The 15,994-nt window shown below is 34.6% G+C and overlaps 1 protein-coding gene across 1 annotated transcript in view; it reads left to right on the top strand.

Moving 5' to 3' along the window:
- The window catches only part of EXOC5 (exocyst complex component 5), a 61,967-nt gene extending 51,751 nt beyond the window's left edge, over window positions 1-10,216 (top strand). Inside the window, exons 16-18 of the mRNA XM_053889451.1 lie at window positions 2,760-2,868; window positions 3,066-3,281; window positions 3,936-10,216. Coding sequence (XP_053745426.1) covers window positions 2,760-2,868; window positions 3,066-3,281; window positions 3,936-4,124 — 514 coding nt within the window. The 3' untranslated portion in view covers window positions 4,125-10,216. The remainder of the gene's footprint in view (window positions 1-2,759; window positions 2,869-3,065; window positions 3,282-3,935) is intronic.
- The last annotated feature ends 5,778 nt before the right edge of the window (window positions 10,217-15,994 follow it).

The raw sequence follows: 15,994 nt of genomic DNA, 5'->3' as shown, positions 1-15,994 counted from the left end.
GTTGAAAACTATTCTTGGAAGCCACCGTTTTCTCCTCCTCCTCCTTTCTCCTACTCTTTCAGAACTCCTTAAAAATGGTATGTAACATAGAGGATTTTATTTTCATTTAGAATTTTCAGGGTTATGTCTGAAATGTTTTAAATAAATATGCTAATTTTCTGTAAGTAAATTTCATTAAGTGAATGCAAACTCTGTGTTCAAAAATTTTTGTAACCGTTTTTGTAGTTAATTATCTGTTTACGGTATAGAGCAGTGGGTCTCTTTTCTTGAGATGATGTGGTGGTCTTATACTTACTAATGATGATGACAGTTACCATTTATCAGGCTTTTGCTGTGTGCCAGGCACAGTGTTAAGGACCTTCACTTGTGTTATTTATTAGGTAGAAAATACTATTTCTGTTTTACAAATGAGGAAATGGAGGCTTAAAGAAATAAAGTATTTGCTCAAGATTGCACAGTTAGTAGTGGTAGAGCTAGGATTCAAATGCTAAAGCCCTTGCTACTAGGTTTGGGCATATCTTCTTTATATATTGTAATTCTGTTCCTTTCTCTTTATTCAACAAAGCATATTTGAGTGCAAGTTAGTTAACAGTGCTGTCACAAGGATAGCCTGGAATTCACTCTAATTTGTGAAAAAGTAAATAATTTTTACTTTATTAGTAGTATCAAATTTGCAGGTCATCTCCCAATTACCTTTTCACTAAGATCAATATACCGTAGAGTATATGATAATGAGGGAAAGAAAAATAAAGTTAAAGAATAAAACTGGGAAAAGGGCATGTTATAGAATTAATTACTGAGCTTAATTTACTGATTATATGCTTAGAATAATCCTAAAAACTGGCCTCTACCTTTTGCTTTCAGTCAGGACAACAGGAGATTATACATACACAGTATTTCACGTAATGTAATATGTTTATATACATTATAATCATCCCTTCAAGAAGTGTGTATTTTCCTAACCTAAATCCCTCATATTAACTTAATTTGTTTCTTCTTGGTTTGCCTCAGAATACCTAAAAATCATATTTGGGACGTGGGGAGGTTGGATACATTAAGCTTTCAGAGGTACAGGAAAGATGTATTTGTTAGGCATCTTCTTAATATCTTTCTATATAAGCTTTAGTCTTGGGCGCCTGGGTGGCTTAGTCAGTTGAGCGTCTGACTTCAGCTCAGGTATGATCTCACGGTTTGTGAGTTCGGGCCCCGCATCGGGCTCTGGCTGACAAACTCAGAGCCTGGAGCCTGCTTTGGATTCTGTCTCCTTCTCTCTCTGCCCCTCCCCACTTGTGCTCTGTCTCTCAAAAATAAATAAATATTAAAAAAATTTTTTAAGCTTTGGTCTCAAAGTCTTTGTACTAGTTGACCAATTGAAAGCACAGTGATCTGTAGTGGTCTCATGAATGTGAACTTCTAATTTTTTTTACCCATTTTCCATGGATAATGGGTAAAAGAGGGAAGCAGAGCATCCACCTGATCCCTTCTGGTATTTTCAGACCAGTGTCCACCTGTGGGTATTAGGTCAGAACCTCTTTGCCTTTGAAGCTCACATCATCTTTTCTTATTGCTGTTGTCTCTCAGTCATTTATGTTAGTCCCCTGTTTTTATTGAGAATTTGGGCAACAGGCTCACAGTTTTTCTTTTAACCTTAGTGTAGGTTATTTCCACTTCCTTGTGTCTGACCCATTCATTTTCTTGATCATCTTCACTTTAGCTACCTACTCTCATATCCTGCTAGACCTTGTTATCATTGGTAACAAAAACCTCAAACTTGAATATCCCACTCATTGCTCGTAACCTCTTGTTCTTCCAACTCCACAACCTGCTTTCTGACCTCAGCAGGAGCTCTAGCCCTTAATTTATTAATCGTTTGCCAATTACCCTTTTCCTAGCTTTACTTTATTTTTATGCTTAGGTTGCTTGACCCAGCTCTTGAATTAGTCCCTTCTAATTCCCCTAAAATATATTTCCATTAACTATAACTATCTTATAGATCCTAAGTTTTGGATCAGTGCAGTCTCTTTTATTACCATAACTGGGTGACTGATTGCTGTTGGAGAATATCACATAACTCAAATGTTATTGGTACCACTACAAACCCATGCTCTCCTTTCTCAACTGGGTCTTTAGTACCACTTGTTCAGCCTACTGCTTGTCCTTAGAGTATAAACTCATATGCTTCTCACGTCTTCTTCCAAATGTTGGCCATTCGTCTTAAACCCTCTATCTTCCCCTCTTGCTAACCATTCTCTGTATATAATTGTTAAGGAAATAAATTAGTGACAGATTTCTAAGATCTTTAATATTACCTTAAATAAAGTATTGGGCAAGAGCAGGAATCTAAATAAAACCAGAGTTCATTGATAGCAAGACCTAGAATTTATTTTTTCTAAAATCTGAAGTCTACCAACAGTAAATAATTTTACAGAGCTATGAAATTAAATAATTTCAATTTAGTATAAATAATATAAAGTGAATATAAAATAAAGGGATCAAGGGGCTCCTGGATGGCTCAGTTGGTTAAGTGTCTGACTTCGGCTCAGGTCATGAGCTCACAGTTCTTGAGTTCGAGTCCCACGTCAAGCTCTGTGCTGACAGCTCAGAGCCCGGAGCCTGCTTCAGATTCTGTGTCTCCCTCTCTCTCTGCCCCTCTCCAGCTCACACTGTCTCTTTCTCTCTCTCTCTCTCAAAAATAAACAAACATTTTTTAAAAATTTTTAAATAAAGGGATCAAATATATGGTGTTCTCAATTCTCTAGGACGTTAAATTGTATGATTGGACAGATGAAGCATATCTTGGCTGCAGAACAAAAGAAAACAGATTTTAAGCCAGAAGATGAAAACAATGTTTTGATTCAATATACTAATGTGAGTAAAATGATTCAATATACTAGTAAGAATATCTGCTTTGCTTAATAATTTCATTAACATTTTCATTGGTGCATCTTACTGTGCTCTAAGTTATTTTCTTTTATACTTAGAAATCAGTGAGACACTATATGTATTTTCTCCTCATCTAAGTTGATATCCATTTCTATGTAATAAGTGTAGAAAAAATTTTACAGGCCTGTGTTAAAGTCTGTGCTTACGTGAGAAAGCAAGTGGAAAAGATTAAAAATTCCATGGATGGGAAGAATGTGGATACAGTTTTGATGGAACTTGGCGTACGTTTTCATCGACTTATTTATGAGCATCTTCAACAATATTCCTACAGTTGTATGGGTGGCATGTTAGCAATTTGTGATGTAGCTGAATATAGGAAGTGTGCCAAAGACTTCAAGGTACGTATTCACAAATCTGAAGCTTGTAAGTAGGCTCAGGAACATAAGTCAGACCGTTAAGAATGCATGCTGACTTACTGTCATTACTGAAAAGTTTACAACTTGTTGATATTGTAGCGAGACAGATCTAACATTTTCTAACTGGAAAAGTGTTGTTCCAATCATATTTTCAGTATTAACACATTTTTGCTTTGTGCTTTATTTTAGACAAGGCCATATTTCAGTTCCACAATTCAAATGACATTGTTGACTTTCATAACTAAAGCTGTATATATCACACATCAGGAAAATATGTTCTTTCTTCATGTACATCTCTCTGAAATCAGTTTTCCTTAAGGTTTAAATTATTTAAGAAAAGTGCTAAATTAATGATAACTAATTCTAATCCACAGAAGTATAAATGATTGTTAACTATTGAAGAAAACTGGCATACTATATATCTTTTCAAAAAGATTATACCACGTTTTTGTAATGTCTGAAATATTTGAGTTTTAATACTTTCTGAAGCTTTAAAATTTTTTTAATATATTGAACCTCTCCCACATTAGTAACTCCTGAATAACAGTAAATAAGTGAGAAGGATTAAAAACTAATTGTAAAACTAGAAATCGTTTTGTTTCAATGCTGTTTTTTTTTTTTTTTTCCTTAATTCAGATCCCACTGGTATTACAGCTTTTTGATACTCTGCATGCACTTTGCAATCTTCTGGTAGTCGCCCCAGATAATTTAAAGCAAGTCTGCTCAGGAGAACAACTTGCTAATCTGGACAAAAACATTCTTCACTCCTTCGTACAACTTCGTGCTGACTATAGATCTGCCCGCCTTGCTCGACATTTCAGCTGAGGTTGAATTTACAAGGGAAACATGTTGTACTTCAGCAGGTCTTGGTTGACAGAAAGCACAGGAGATTTCTTATGACACAGCCAACATTTTATGGAAAAATGACTGTTTGGAAAAACAGCAGCCATACTTACCCTTGAGATTTTATTTGAAATTTGGACACTACCCAGCCATATTTTGCTTTTTTCCCCTTAAGTTAAATTTTAATTCCATTCTTGAACTTAACAAATTTCAAATTCTAAATTTCAAATTATGTGAAACTACGTGTCACTCTTTTCATCCTGGAAAATGCTGGTGTCAGAAGACAAATGAGATGTTATCACTGTTCCAGTTCATGTTCTTTGACATATTCCATTGGGAAGTTTCACCATCCTATTTTTCATTGATGGTAAAATACAGCAAAACTGCATTTATTATTTACCAATTTTTAAAGACCTTTTCAGCACTTGGTAATTGTTAACCAATTGTTATTTTAGGTTTTCTTAAAGAACTTTTGCCTCTTTCAAAAGGTTAACAACTGAGCATAATTTCTGTAGTTGGTTAATTGGATTTTTCCCTGAGGTACAACAATAGTATTCCAAGAAAAATGTTATAAACTGAACTAATATGATGAAATGTTTTATGTAGATATTAGGAGTGGATCAGAATACATCTGCTTTCTGGGTAAAAAAACTTAAAGTTTACTATTTCTTATTTCATAAACAGATTTTAAGCCAATGCTAGCAAGAAATTAATAAGTCTACCTTATTTTATATTTCACCTAAGGTAAGGTGGAGGACCTTAACTGAAGGACCATATTTATTCATTATTTTAATATTATAAGGGAAGTAAAGTTGAGGTATAGTCTAAATGGTGAATATGAGAAATATTGACAGTGTTTAGCAACAATGCAGCCCTTTAAGATTACTTTCTTAATACTAAACTGGAATAAGATGGGATGGCTGAACATTGATAATCTATTTTAAGGGGAATCAGTAATTGATAGATAGCATTATATATTCTAAGTCTGGAGACAAGCTTTGTGAAGACTGATTGCTTTTCAGATCTATAGTTTCTGTCATCTTTTTCAAGGCATTTCTGAAGCAATTCTTGAATGGAGTTAACTGAATTGGCTTAATATGGTGACATAATAAATCACTTATAAAATTTTAAACGTCAAGTGGAAATTTAGCAAGGCTATTTACTCTACAATCTCTCTAAACTTGCTCTGCAAGAATTCATTCTTATCTGTGTGTAGTATTTCAGTTCCCTTTGTGTTGTTCGCAATCTTCTAAGAACAGATAAACTTTAATGTTCAGCTCATTCTTGGCATTTTTTTCCTTTAATGTAGGCTTTTTGGCCTAATTTTGGCAAACTACTTTTCTTTTAAGACTATGTTTCTGAATAGTCATCAATCTTACCAAAACTTCCAGATCCAGCACTACCTACTGTTTAAGTTACTATTGACTGAATTTTCTTAATTTTCTGTTTAGCCCAGTGTTATCAAGGTAAGCAAAAGAAACAAAGTATGCCAACTTTTATCAAAGCATTTTAGAAAATTATGGCAGCTTTAGAAAGCTGTCTAGTTTTCTATTCCCTAGCCAAGGGGAGAGCCAGAACAGATTTTGGATACTAGAGAAAGTCATATGCTTGTACTATTGCCATTTTAGAAAGCTCTGATGTGAATTCAAATTATACCTCTGTTACTTAAAGCCAACAATTTTAAAGCAGTAGTTTTACTGGCCATTTGAACTCTTTGTACAGTGTCAATTTGTAAAAAAAAAAAAAAACAAAAAAAAAAAAGAGAGAGAGAAAGAGAAAACAAAATCTTAAATAAAACACAAGAGAACATTTTAAGACTTCCAAATCAGAGAAGTGCTTCAAATTATTTTGTTTGGATTAATTTTTTTAAATGTAAAACATAAACATGTTGCTTAAATATTTTGTTAATTATTATTTCCATGCTTGAATTTTGTGCAATATTTTCCATTATGTCCATTGACCAAGGCAGTGACAAAGAAAACTCATAAGTGAATACTTAATTTAGAAGTGTTAACATTAATGCTTAATAAACAAATTCCCTGCAATTGTTTTTTTATTTCACTCCATTTTTTACATCTTAAGGATATCCATACTTAATTTTCTAAATTATTGCTATTTAAGTTTTTAAGATGTTCCTTATTTTTTATAGGTCTTCTCACCTCCTTTTTTTTTTTAGAAGAAAAATACTTTTTTTTTCTAAGATTAGAAATTTAACTGATTATCTTTCTTTAAAAAATTTTGTTCTATAAAGCCCTGTGCATTCCTTGCATTCTTTTTATTCCAATTTTTAAAGCATTTTTTATATTTATGACCACTATAAAATTTTGCCCACAATTTATGACTCAAAAAAGATGATCAATAAGTAAGATGTTTTTCAAATGCACATGATAAAATTTTAAGTAGCAATAATGGAACTTTGTATATTAGTAACATTAGACAACATTTGATTAAAGAGAATCCTTAATAGTTTTCTGCATTTCTACAGGAGCTAACAGACAATATCTATGTAATGTTTTGAAGTGGAAAATATGCTCCAAAACACTGCAAATTATTTTTCTGAAACTTAAGTATATTATGTTAAAATACAGGACACAGGTTTTAGCCTCTTTAAGTTATGGTAATGAAAATGACAGTCGACCACAGTAGATGAATAGTCCTTATGAAGAATTATAAAATAACAGTTGAATGAATCTTTAGATGACTCATTGACTATTTCAAGACAAGTATTAGCCTCATTTTGAGCATCTCCATGGTTGCAAGTACCTAGCACCTTCCTTTTTTAAAAAAGAACTGCTAAATACATTAACTTATGATATATTTAGATGATTTTCTTTCCTCTTTCACTTTAAATTTTCACTATCTGAACATCAGCCTTCTGGCTTACAGTGAAATAATTTTATTATTAGATTGATTCAAAGTGGAGAATGTACTGCTTCCTTAAAATGCCTTTTTCTCATCTAAGATGGTGAATATTTACAGGTATCCAGATAAAGAGATTTTGGTTCCTGAAATGCCACAAAACCTTTTAAGGTGGTCATGTTTATAAGGTAGTGCCTAAAACATGCTTGAACAACTGTTATGTGAGAGTCAGCAAGGTTCACTCTGTGCATAATTTGTTATTAACTTAAAAAGCTCAAATCTGGGATTTAACTTTTTTTTTATCAATACAAAAGTAGGTTTCATATTACCCACATACTATTCATTGACTCAGAAGTGTGAGGTACTTTCTAGAAGTGTACTGAATTCTCCTGATTTCTATTGGAGAATTTGATATCAAAAGCACTTTAAGCTTTCATCCAGTTAATTTCAGTATACTCCATTCGGTAGTACTTCTCTCCGCTTGAGAAACTCGGTCCTGAAATACGTTATGTGCTTTGGAGGAAAAGACCAGTTTATATTGTTAGAGTAAATAATTCTACATAAAGTAAAACAACAATTTTTAAATATTGATGCATAATAAAGATAATTCTAGCTACATTTATTGGTTCAAATTCAGTGCACTATGCTAATCATTTGTACACATGATCTCATTTGATTCCAAAACAGCCTTAAGAGTTGGGTAGTATTATCTCCATTTGACAGATGAAACATCTAAGCCACAAAAAACATTAAGTAGACCTGCTAAAGGTCTGTAGGTAATAAAAGGCTCAGATTGAAACCTAAATCTTTCTCACTCACTCTTGATGTTCTGTGCACTATTCTCCTTATGTAACATTAAATAGGTCTTTTATTTTGATAGACTCATTAGTTTTCCTTAGTCTAATTTCCTTCTCATTCAATGTTTGTTTCCCACTGTAGTGTTTAGGCTATGAAGTTGCTACACAGGATCAGTATTTCATTTACTGTTGGATTTTTTAATGTTCCCAATGTGTGGTCATACTTTTTAAATTTGGTTTTTAAAATTTTATAAGTGGTCATGAAATTTTAATTTAATATTAAGTTTGTACTTAATAGAAATCTTTCAAAAAGTTCTCTGTAGTAGTATTTTACACAATTACAGTACTATATCTGCTTAACTTTTACAGAAGAAAGAGTCCAAGTGTTTTATAACATAGGAGTAAATCACAACTCTACCTTGGAAAATATGGGCAAATCAGTATTTCTACCTTCAAACACAGACTATTTTAATGTCATACGTTTGCCAATTGTGTTAATTATTTAATGCATTTGGTAGTTTTTAAATGGCTAATGCTGGAGTGAAAATATAGGGGGAAACATGCATGTTTAATCTTTTAAGAGTTAAGACTCTTAACTTTTATTCTTACCACTGGTCAGTCCTTTCTCTTTCCAAATTTAGGGAGGAAACAACTCCTCAAGTGTATATGAGAGAGAAACCTGACATGTTAGAGTGTGAGAATTTTAATTGGTGATTTGGAGCAGTTAGGCTGATAACTCTGGGCTTTAACAAGATTGATATTTTTGAATATTTGGCCCTGTATACTTTAACACTAATATTTGGGTGATAACAGTAAACTTCAGTTCTTGAGATGAATATCACTTGTGGCGGGAGAGAAAAGTAATTAACCATACTTACTCATTTTTTGAGTGTTTTTAGATGGTTGCAGTCTGCCTCACCGTACAAAGCCAATTTAAATATGAATATATCACATCATACTCCAAACAGCAAACAACCTCAGAGGAAAGTCATTTATTCAGAAGGCATAGATTTGTGCTAGACAGCAGTGATGCATTACAAATATATAATTATTTGCACTAATATTTGAGCAGGTGGAATGGATTAGAACATGGTCAACATTATGCTGCTGATAACATGTATTTTTCTATATTAATATGTACTGTGCAACATGTATTAAAATTGTCAATAATTCATTTTAGCCAGGATACTAATATTTATATTACTATGTTGAAGAAACAGTATCCAACTGAGCCACTTTTAATTTAAAAGTCTGAAACTGGAATTAAGTTTACTTTGAAAAACCACTTAAATTTATAATCACTGGAAGGTCAGTAAAACATAGAATTATCAGTGACTGGTGACTTAATTGGAAGAAGTGTGGAAGGTTAAGAATAGGTGTAGGAATCTGGAATGAGTAAGTTAAGTTTCATTTATTTATAGCTCAGATGAATGACTTCCTTTTATTTTAACTATTAGCAATCTTAAATGAAGGAAAATGTCTTATCCCTTCCAGCGTATCTTCGTATTAATACTCTAAGTCTGCAGATTGGATGGAACCACCTCTGAGGAATTAATCTCAAATGGTGGATTTTCAAAATTTTTGGATTAAACTTTGAGAGGTAGGAAGCCTTCTTGGTGCCCCTGTAATCTTAAATAGGCAGGTACCTTTAAGTGAAACCATCCCTTTTTATCTGCCTATCATATTAATCTTTATACTGTGGGTAGATTTCGTTCCTTTGAACTGTAGTATTTTGTTGTGGCAGTTTTATCAAACCTGCAGCTTTTTGCTATAGAGAATAGTATCCACACAGAATCTAGACACTGCTGACCTAAGAGAACTGTGAAACTACCTCTAAGTATATTGTTTGCAAATGTTGTGTGCTATTTAGAGGATCACATGAGTTTATGTGAAAATACTTTAGAAGGAGTAATACTAAGTGCCTCTATATTAGGATTCTTCAGTAAAATGTATTTTCATTTTTTGCCACAAGGGGGAGAAGTTATTTTTATAGTAATACCTACATTTTTGTTTGATTTAAAAAAAAAATAGAACTCACATTGTTTTTCTCTACTGAACAGCACTTACGAACATTATCACCACCCTAATAGGAGTGAGTGAGTGTGTGTGTGTGTGTGTGTGTACGATTCTGAAAGTCGTGTGAAAAAAATTTCTGGGTCAATTAATGACAAAACTAAAACCGTTTTGAAGAACCTGTATGTGCACAGCAGACACAGGAATTGGACAAAGTTCATCATAATTAAAATTATGTTTTTTGGAGTTCTATATCTCATTGAATTACTTTATCAGCTCTTTAAGAATGATCTATTGATTAGTTCTCTGCATTCTGCTTTTTAAAGAAAAAATTTTGAAACAATCTCAAACTTACAGAAAGGTTGTAAATACTGTACAAATAAAATGTTTCTGCTTTGAGAGTAAGCTGCTGTCATGGTGCCCCATCACCCTCCAGTACTTTTACGTTTCCAAAAAGAAAGAATTCTTCCATATAACCACAATACAACCATCAAAATAAGGAAATTAGCGGAAATTAGCACTGGTGTATTACTTCCTCAGACCCTGCCCAATTTTCACTAATTGTCCCAGTGATGTTTTATAAAGATCCAGTTCAAAGTCACACGTTGTCTTAACGTTGCAGAGTCTCTCATTTCTTTGGCTCTGGAGCAGTTCCTCCGTCTTTCCTTGACTTTTGCTACCCTCGACTTCCATAGATTACAGGCCAATTATTTTGTAAAATGTCCCTAAATTTGGATTTATCTGTTTCCTTGTGATTAGATTCTAGTTGCATTTCTTTTGCAGGAATATTACTGAACCAATTCTGTCAGATAGTGCACAATTTCATTTTGCCCCATTTCTGATGATGTTCATTTTGATTTTGATCTCTTGCTTACCTATCATGCTTTTCCACTGTAAGGTTACTGGGTTTTTCTTTGTAAATATTTTTTGGGAAAATAGTTGAAGCTATGTATATATCCTGCACCTAATCAAATCTTCACTTTATTAATGTCAGTGTGAATTCATGGTTTTCTTTTTTCTTTTTTAAATGTTTTATTTATCTTTTGAGAGAGCATGAGCAGGGGAGGGGCAGAGAGGGAGGGAGGAACAGAGGATCCAAAGCAGGCTCTATGCTGACAGGCTGACAGCAGTGAGCCCTATACGGAGCTCAAACTCCTGAACTGCAAGATCACGACCTGAGCCGAAGTCGGATGTCAACCATCTCAGCCATCCAGGCACACCCATGGTTGTCTAGTCAATAGGTTATAATCTGTTACTTATTTTGCATCTCAAATTGTCCTATGTTTGGGCACTGGGAGCCCTTTCACATTGGCTCCTATGCCCTTTTGATATGTTGCCATCATTTTTAAAGCACTTTCTTACTTTTAGCCACACAAGTTTTCCAAACTCTTCTTGTACTGCCTTTGCCCCAGCCTTAGAATCAGCTATTTCTCTACCATTTGGTGGGAATTGGTATTTAGAAGCCATGATTTGTGCGTGAGCTGTGCTTATCATGACTGAGGTGTCGTTACTGCTGCTTCTCAGGGGACAGTGCTATGGGGCTTTATGTGTGTATATACAGGCACATAATTAAGTTTTTTAAATTTACATACACGTACACTCTCCTATGTTGACACCCTTCTCCACTTGAGCTCCAGCACCCCACATTGGGTTTCTCCTAGTCAGGAGGAAGCCTTCCTTACCCCATTCAGTTACCAGAGTTTTGGCTTTAGTATAAAGGGGAATGAAAAATGGTTACTACAGAAAGCATGGAAAGATTCTAAATAAAAATTACTCATAATTTCATCACTCAGAAACAATTATATTTTGGTGTGTTTTCTTTTACTGTAAGCAAATTAGTAAAGCCAAATCGAGAAAGGTTAAAGTGTTTATTCCAAAACATGGCACTTAACATTTTGAAGGAATTAAATTTGAAGTGCATGCATATGCATATGTTTTTCTGTATCTTTTGCTACTATGAGTAGTTGCTAATTACAGTACATCAGAGAAACTGCGAATGCAAATTTGACCATTGATGACTGAATACCAATAGGGTATTTTTACTAGTAAAATTCAGAGGGAAAATGATCATACAATTGTCCTCTCACAGGCCAAAATAAAAATACATTTAAGTAAGATAGACTTTATGTGAGAAAAGAACCGATATCTGGGATGAATTTAATAGATGTTATAATAAACTTAATGTGAAATGGGAGTCTACATGAACAAATTAGTCAACTCTCAGTTTCCTTGTTAGGTGTCTGTGATTACTAAAATTCTATAATTCTAAATATAGGAAGATGCAGGCATTCTATTAAGAGCTTATAGTGATGTCAGAAGTAGATTAGCTCAAGAAGTCACCTCCAAGCCCAACTGAGAATGAATGTATAAGAGCCAAATCCTCCCCTAATGCTACCAGCACGCAATGACCATATACCATTGTGATGAAGAGCTAAGGCTCTTGATCAGACAAATAGCAGATATGCATCTTGGCTTTGTAGCTTATTAATTCTGTGACCTTGTTACAAATGTTGTGAAGTGGGGAGAAATATTTGTGATCATTTTTCACTCTCACCATTTTTATAAGCCTTTTAAAGGGGTTTCTAATCCGTTGGGGGATCACTTCATTCTTCATCGGATGAATTTTGAAATTCTGTTTTTTGCCAGGTACTGCATTAGAAGTTAAAGGGAATTAAAAAGATCCTGCCCTCAAGAATCTAGCCTAGTGTGAGAACGTATGCAACCAATCATACTTATTACATCTGTAATAAGTACTGTAATAGTAGCATGGGACCAGGTGCTGCAAGAGCTCAGAGGAGCTGGTGATTAAGTTTGTGGGCCGGTAGGGGGTGAGGCAGGTCATTAAAGCTACTAAAGTGACCATTTATTAAATACATACTAAGTCAAGCAGCTTGCTAATAAGTACATTTGTTATTTCAGTTAATTCTCACACTGCAAGAGTGTTATTATTCCTATTTTACAAAGGGAACTGAAAAGTTCAATAACTTGACCAAGGTTATATATCTAAAAAGTAATAGAGTCAGAATTCAAACTGTACCCACAAGCTCCCAGAGCCAATGCCTTAACCACTTTATTTCCTCTAAAAAGGTTTCGCAAAAGAAAGTTAACATTTCAATTGAACTTTAAAAGGCAAGGAACATTTTAGGAAATGGGGCAGGGGAAGGGGCATTCCAGGTAAAAGTGACTCATACTTGCAAGGGTTTAGCACGGGAGTCACTGGTATATTCACTGAATGGGAAGACTTACGTGAGTAGAGCTCAGGGTGTGTGGTCTGTCAAAAGGCAGGTAAAGTTGGAATACTTGGGTCAGGGTTAGCTTATTAAGAATCTTAAATGTTATGCTGATTGTTTAGCTGTATCAGGAAGATGACAAAATCGACCATTAATGATTAGGTGAATGACATGAACAGCTCTAAAAGGATGACAGGAATGCATACAGTGGTTCAGAGGGGAGAAGAGAGCAGAAGCAAGGCTGCTGCATTAGTCTGGATGGGGAAAGCCTGAACAGCGTAGCATAGGAATGAAGAGGATGCGATGGATTCAGAAAACACTTGGAAGATTAAACTAATAGAACCTATTTATTGTTGCTTATTGGATGTGGAGGGCAAGGAAGAGAATCAAAGATGATTACAAGATTTTTAGCTTACATATCTTGGTGAATGCTAACATTGTCAATTTACACAATAATATATAATGTTGTATACATTAGCAAAATAGGTGTGGGGGAGAGTCCAAGCATGCCGGAAGAATATCTTCTTGCACCAGGAGAACTTGGTTAAGGTCATATAAAAAATTTAAAGTTTTCAATCTTCTGCATTTTTTCAGATATACTAGAAGTTGTGGCAGGGAAAAAAATCCATTGGCTCTGAAACATAGAATGATTTTGAAATTTGAATAATATATTATTTGATGGTTGTATAGTTGTTGAGTTTGGTTTTTACTTTAGGCAAAACAAAACAAAAAAATATTTAGCATTTTAGTGTATAGATATATTGGGTAGAATTAAATGGAATGACACCTGTCCCCCATCCTCCCCACTGACGCAATCCTTTAGAAAGTTTAAATTGGGAAGTATGTAGATGACTTCCTATGGTTGGATCACTTACATGTTCAATAATGAATGTCATCTGACCTCAAAAGATAGGCCTACTATAGTAATCCCTTTGTAGATTGATTAAGACAGGTATATATAACAATTTTTCTCTTTTCTCATTTCTAAAATGATGTGTATATACTATAAGTACTCCAAACATGACAGAAATATACAGTGTAGTATAACCAGAAATGTATAGTGTAGGGCACTGCTTTACTGGCTTGGTCCACAAAAGGTCAATTTTTTAAAAATATTGAAATTCTAACAATTCCAGTTTAACACCTTGCATTCCCCCCAGACCTAAAGTTATGTTAGTAAAGCTTTACTGCATGCTTGGGGGATAACCAAAGAACAGCTCTAAAAGTGATTTACTTTGCCATCGGCAGTGATTTTTCTCAGGTTCATGAGCCCCAAATTCAATATCAGGGACCCTGTGGAGTTTCTATCAGGCTCCCAGATGTTGAGGCCAATTTAACGCCCATCAAGAAACTCTCCAAGAACTTTCATGCTCCAAATCCAGACCCAAAGAGGCTCTTTCTGTCCCACTCCCACACTGCTAATTCCAAGGCCCCTTCATTTTTCTGCTTTAAAATGATTGAGAGAGGGAGTAGAAGGTCAGTTACAGTAGAGTGGATTTCTCAAAGCCCAAGTTAGTTCATTTTAAATAGCCACACAGGAGCACTGAGAACCCTCTATCTAAATCTACATATAGGGAAGTATTTCTCCAATGTTTCAGGAGCCCAGCACAGCCAACACCAACCACGTTCAGTTGCTAAACAGAACTAATGATAGCTAACACTCATGGATCATTACTTTGTACCAAATGTTATTTTAATGAGTTTGCATTCAATCTACACAAAAACTCCATGAATAGATGCTGTTGTCATAATTTTGTAGATGAAAGAACCAAGGCAAACCCAGTGCAAATTTACCCAGGTAGGGGAAGGTAGAGCAGGAATGAAACATAGTGAGACATTGGTGCCCATACTGTTAATTCTACGATGTCACGTTTCTTAGAAAAACAGTCCCTCAGATTATAACGTCCAGATTTAGATTTCTGATGACTTCAGAGGTTTCTTCAAGATCAACTGGTGAAGAGTTTATCCTAGATAATTTTCCCCAAAGGGTACATCTCGGATTATATTGGATTTACCTTCTACCAGGAATCCAAACTATCCAGCAACCCCCAAAAGCTAGATCATTTACAAAACCAATGAACCAAAACATTGGAAAAGTGAAAATTCCCAGCAATTCTGCTCTGACCTCAACTCTGTTAATAGTCAAAGCCATGGATTTTGATTGACGTTACTTTTAAAACTTGTTCTTACCCTTAAAAAAATCCATATTTTTCACACTTCAATACGCAGCAGATTGAACATTAATATGGCCCTTCATAGCATGAGCAGAGGTTGGAAATATCTAAACCAACATGAAGAGTTTAGAGAAGGAGCCTTGCCTTTCTTATTTTAAAAAGCCAGAGGGTAAAAATTCATTGTTGATAATGTTGCCTAAATATTGGGCTAGGCCACACCCAGAGCCTTGTCCAGATTCAAAGATGGGCAGTAAAGACAACTTGGGCCCATTTTAAGGATACTTTTACCCAATTAACCAATCTGCAAATAAGCAGCAATACAAGTGTGTGAGTGGAGAGGTTCCAGTGTCTCCTTTGCTCTTTGTGGAAGGGTGCCCAAAGTTCACAAATTACCAAAGCACATTTCTAGTGAGGAATCATCACAAACTACCTCATAGAGTTTTATTAGTCTAGGATGGAGACCCTATTAGCACTGAGGATTTATCATTCAACTCAATAACTATTTACTGAGCGCCTACTATATGCAGGGTTCTAAGCACATGGGATACATCAGTGGACAAAACCCCAAATATTGTTGAGCTTACATTCCAGCAGCAGAAGCCAATCACTATAATAAATAAGTAAATTCTACAATACATTAGAAGGTGATGAGTGCTTTGGAGGAAAAATTGATCACAGTATAGAGAAAAAAACTTGGCAGGGAAGAATTTCCATTTTAAATATGGACGTCAGGATGGCAGAGTCAGCTTCATATGAGTGCAATCTGCAATTGCACGTGG

This window comes from Panthera pardus, unplaced genomic scaffold (genome assembly GCF_024362965.1).
Source record: "Panthera pardus isolate Hobbes unplaced genomic scaffold, ASM2436296v1 HiC_scaffold_24, whole genome shotgun sequence".
Classification (NCBI taxonomy): Eukaryota; Metazoa; Chordata; class Mammalia; order Carnivora; family Felidae; genus Panthera; species Panthera pardus.
The sequence above is the reverse complement of the archived record's forward strand: the minus strand, read 5'-3'. Positions and strand labels throughout refer to the sequence as shown.